Raw genomic sequence first — 5,283 nt, 5'->3', positions numbered from 1 at the left:
AAAGAATTCCAAATCAGAAGAGGAAGACAAGCCTTCCTGGTGTATTTTAATTTGCCGAGCAGTTTGTTTTCCTATTTGATTTTCTTATAGACATTCAATCAACGATAATTAGAGAATGTCGCCAGAGCTTTGAGGGCTTGAAAATGAGTTGTCGAAGTTGGTATCTGCCGTAGGGAGCGGAGCCACCACTTTGGCCTTCATTGGATTCTTCAAGTGCCTCCAAAGAAAAGGGCTGTTGGGAAAGGATTTTAAAGGATTGTGGTGTTTTTATAATTTTAAAAAATCTAGGGGTTTTCTAAAAAATTAATTTTTTTAAAAAATTTAAATAAAATTTTTAAATCTATCACATGTTGTATTTTGAATGGTTGACGATTTTTTTTAACATCTATTATGATTAAGATACTTAAAATGATAATATTAACAATATTAAACACCAATATTAATAAAAAAAGTTTAACAACTAAACAGAAAAAGAGATTTTAAATAATGTTTTGGGTAAATTATACATTTAGTATCTAAACTATTAGTTTTGACTCGTTTAATACTTAAACTTTTAATTTTTTTTAAAAAGCATATCTAACGTTTAGTTTTTGTTTCATTCTAGTATCCCTAGTAAAAACTTAACGCGTTTAATACCTAAACTATCAATTTTGGTTCGTTTTAATACCTAAACTTTCAGGTTTAAATTTTGAACATGTTCTAAAATGAAACAAAAACTAAACTTTAGATATGATTTTAAAAAATTGAAAATTTAAGTATTAAAACGAATCAAAACTGATAGTTTAGGCACTAAATGTATAATTTACCCTAGTTTTTTTTACATTAAGCTATTTTAAAATGATAAGATTATGGTATCACAAACATCCAACATTACAAGTAGCCATCATTGTAGGCAGGGACAGAGCCATACTTTGGTGAGGGTGAGCACTGCCATTCAAATTTTCTTTGTTTATTTATTTATTTATTTATTTTACATACGGTGTTTATTCTAAAATTTTATTTATTTTCGTTTCATTTAAAAATTTTATGTTGTAAATATATGTATCCACCCTAAAAAATATTTCTAAATCGACCACTCGTAGATATTGTTTCGCACTACATTTCGTTACAATAGGATTTTGTATCAATTTGATAGTCAATATATAAGATAATGAAGGACGAATTCAAATTAATCACTTCATTGTCAAACAAATATGCTAGACAATAAACAAGTGTGTAGAACCCATAATGATTTTAGGTCACCAATAATTGAGTATTATATATATAATAGTGGTGCATTCAAAAATACTTTTGAAGAGTTGATAAATATGAATTAATAACACAAAAAAGTCTAAATTATGTGGACACAATAAAATTTTAAAGTGATATTATCACTACAACAAAAAACTAATTAAAAAATTTCAAATATCAGGATAAACATGTTTCCACCTTAAATTATATAAAGCTCCGCCACTGTTATAATCCTTTTAGCAAGAATTATCGCGGGACATCGAATACAACAACAGGAATATAAAAGGAGGATGCCCCTTATATTTAAATGGAGATCCCTCCTACTTATCTCTCTTCTAGATATTTGTATATTTTTGCTACTTGATCAAATTACATGGTAACTAAGCCCTTATTCACTTGACTAAGCCCTTATTCACTTACTTTCTCGTCCCTTTTTATAACAATTATAACTAGTAATTTATTTTCTTCATTTCCAGTTAATTTTCAATTCTCAAGTCATCAAGGTATGATTTTCCCTCGAGCTTACGTTTAAACAGCCCCTTTAAGTAGTCGGATACGACCAATGTTTTGAATTGAGGTGGAGTCTGAGAAGTAATCAGGCTTTGAGCAGGTCCCATTTGTGCTTCCAGTCTGGGGCAGAGAAATGTGGCGACGGATAGCCTCTCTTTGTCCGAGTTGACCACCGCTCGATGCTCAATGCTTGGGTATGTTCCATTCGTTATTATCTGCAAATATCAAAATCAATTCCTTAAACATCGACATCTTCGGGTTTAAGCTTTAGGGTCTTAGATAATAAAACAAAAGCTTACTTCCATGATATCGCCAACGTTAACAACTAAAGCATCGGGTAAGGGTTTGATGAGAATCCAAGCTCCATCTTTCTTGATTTGAAGACCTTCCGTTTCATTAATCTGAAGCAAAATGGTGATGCCGACACCATCGGTGTGAGGGGTGAGCCCTATGGCAAGTTCTGGTTGTGGGCATGGGGGATAATAGTTTATCCTAAATGTTTGGTATCCTCCTTTGAAAATTTTCATATCTTCAGGATCCATCCTCAGTGCTTTTGCTTGGAAACCAAGTATTTTTAAAGCCAAATTATTCACTTCTACCGAATATGCTTCAATGTCATCTCTGCAACCGAAACATATAGTATACATATACATACATATGAATAGAGTTGCCAGAAAGAGGCGAGGTTTTGAAAGAGGTGAGGTTAGATAATAAAACTAACCTGAAAGGGAGAGGAAGGTTTTGAAAGAGGTGAGGTTTTCTGAGATGGGTTGGCAGGGAAGCGATGAAGAATATGTCTCCCCAATCGAGCTTTTGTTCTTCAGACACAACAAAAGCTTGTCCGAATCCCTCAAGCTCCCCCGGACGTTGCCAAAGCTTCCTCTTTTCTTCCATCGGCAGCTTGAACAATCCTTCGATCCCTTTCTTCACTTTCTCCACCAACGAACTGCTCACCCCATGATTCCTCAGCTAAGGTTCATCCATGGTGACGAACGGTTAATTACCTTGAGCTTTATAAATAGATGGTTTTCAGTTTTCACACAAACATTTATAAAGTATACCTGGAAGAAACCCCAGTGTTTGCAAGCATGGTGCAACTTTTCTAGTTCGACATCCATTGAATCTCCAGAGAGCAGCTTTTGCAGGTCGATGACCGGGACTTGCTGTGGCATCGACGGTGTTTCAATGGGGTCTTGATCGGGACGCTGATAGCGTCGTGGGATTTGGTTGAGGGCTCCTTCTGCCACCTCTTGAACGCATGGGACCAGGATAGAGCTACCTAGATTCACTTGTTCTTCTTCCATTGGTAACCTCTTCAAAGAAAAAAAAAGTTTCTGAAAAAATGAGTCTGTCTCTGCCGGGTAGAAGGTGGGTGGAGCTGCCGCATATATAGTCAACTCGCAAGTACCTTCCCCCACTTTGCAGTCTAGAAGAAAAGCCTCGTTAACCGTGGAAAATGAGTGATTATTATTGTCAAAGAAAAAAATGTTAAACAAGAAACAAGTGTAAAACGGGCAATTTTCCCTATATATCACCGTTAAATAGTATAATTATCGATCAGGTACCGTTCAGATTATATTTTCGATCTAATACTCTTTGCAAAAGATGCGGCTTCTGTAATGCGTGTTACGTTGATTTGGTGTCACGTGGGGTAAGACGCGCCCCTGCAACGCGCCTTACGTTGACATGTGTAAAGCGCGACCCCGAAGCGCTCCTTAGGCCACCTAGGAATATAGCGCAGGATAAGGGCCACACTTTACCTTTAACACAATTATATTAGGCGCAGAACAGGAGCTGCGCCTTAGCTTTATCTGATATAATTATGTAAGACGCGGTGCAAGTACCGTGTTTTGTAGCTTTTCTCAACTATAAATACCCTTCCCCCGGGGTAACTCCTCACATCTCCTCTCGATTAGAAAAAAATTAATACAACAATCCGACAATCTTCTCATATTTGATTCAGAAGTTCGTGCGATTTTTCGTTATAAGGTAATTTTGTGATAAATTTTTTTATTATACTTATTGTTTATTATGATTATTTGAAAAAATATTATACTAATTATTGTCAATTAATTTCTGTGTTTGTAAAATTAGAAAGTGGGAATATACTTCGAAATAGTTTTGCGGTACAAATAATAATATAAAATTATATTATTTAAATTATTTACTTTTATGTGTAACAATTTTATTCTGTTATATTTTCGTTCATATATTATTTATTTAATCAACATTGTTTCAGCTATTTTTTTGCAGATATAATATTGTCGCACTTTTAAACTCAAAGAATGGCCCGACTTTCAGCTATTTTTTATTATGATGGTGAAATTCGTGAAGATGAAACCGGCGTTGTTTTCGTATCAAATGAGCGTGTTAAAATATCATTGAAGAGAAACATAACTCTTGAGGAGCTGATAACGAAGATTTCGATGAATATTCATGTTGGAAGTAGTAGAAGAATGTCGTCGTTGCAGTACAGATCGATATTGAGATGTATGCAAATTTTATTCAAGTGTGTGCTGTTCGGGGTCAATCATTAAGCTCCCACTATGGGCTGGCTGAACAAGTTGATAGCCCGACGACAGTAATGTATAATGATTTTAATGGGAAGACATTCATCCGCAACTCCTTACGATATGTACCGAGGTGGGTCGACGAACAATCCGTATGGCAACATCGCGTCCAGTTTAAGGGGAAGGCATTCATCTGCAAATCCGTTTGACCTTAATATGGAGATGCCATCGATGCAACAATCTGTGCAATTTCCATTTGACATGATGGCTTCAAGCTCCATGGGGAGGCATTCGACTGCGAGCTTTTTCGATCTGAATGTCGATATGCCTTCCAGTTCAAGGGGAAGGCGTGCAAGTAGTAGGTTCTTCGACCTAAATGTGGAGAGCATGGAAGAACCATCATCTCCACCAGAAGAACCGCTTCGTGAGCTTGGTACGGATGGTGCTGAGACTGGACTATTCATTCACCCAGAATAACCGCAATTCAACTCCGATGATGATGATGATGTGGATGAAGTTCCAGCAAATGTGGCACAAACTAACCCTCCAGCACACATGTATGAAGCTGATTATGGTGCAATGTATGGGCCAGAATTTTCGGATATGCCTCATCTCGGTGACTATGGATATTAATCATCAATAAATAATGGTGATTTATATTTAGGCATGGAGTTTTCAAGCAAAGAAGAAGCGATGATGGCTATAAAAAATTACAATATCCGTAATTCTGTTCAATCGAGAGTTGACCGCTCCACGACAGAAAAATATGTATGCTACTGTGCCCGACGCGAAAACGGATGCAATTGGATGGTTCGTGTATCGAATAGGAAGAGGAAAAACAACAGATGGGAACTAACAGTATACAACGGTCCTTACACATGTGGTGTTGGAGGGGTGAACCAAGATCATCCCAACTTGGACTTTGAAGTGATATGTCAAGCCATCATGCCCATGGTAAAAGCAAGCTCTCATATAGCTGTTGCTGTGTTGATTTCAGCTATACAATCGCAGTATGGGTAACTGTCTCCTATAA

At 36.4% G+C, this 5,283-nt stretch overlaps 1 protein-coding gene across 1 annotated transcript; it reads right to left on the bottom strand.

Moving 5' to 3' along the window:
• Nucleotides 1–1,407: 1,407 nt before the first annotated feature.
• On the bottom strand, nucleotides 1,408–3,220 carry LOC120218092 (protein SRG1-like). The gene is made up of 4 exons (XM_039215071.1): nucleotides 2,802–3,220; nucleotides 2,462–2,709; nucleotides 2,040–2,361; nucleotides 1,408–1,955 (listed from the first exon to the last, which is right to left on the bottom strand). The coding sequence occupies exons 1-4, from the start codon at nucleotides 3,042–3,044 to the stop codon at nucleotides 1,707–1,709; spliced, it is 1,062 nt and encodes a 353-aa protein (XP_039071002.1). The 5' UTR covers nucleotides 3,045–3,220; the 3' UTR covers nucleotides 1,408–1,706.
• Between the last annotated feature and the right edge of the window lie 2,063 nt (nucleotides 3,221–5,283).

Source organism: Hibiscus syriacus, unplaced genomic scaffold, assembly GCF_006381635.1.
Source record: "Hibiscus syriacus cultivar Baekdansim isolate YM2019G1 unplaced genomic scaffold, ASM638163v2 tig00000773_pilon, whole genome shotgun sequence".
NCBI lineage: Eukaryota > Viridiplantae > Streptophyta > Magnoliopsida > Malvales > Malvaceae > Hibiscus > Hibiscus syriacus.
This window is presented reverse-complemented; position numbering and strand designations above follow the sequence as displayed.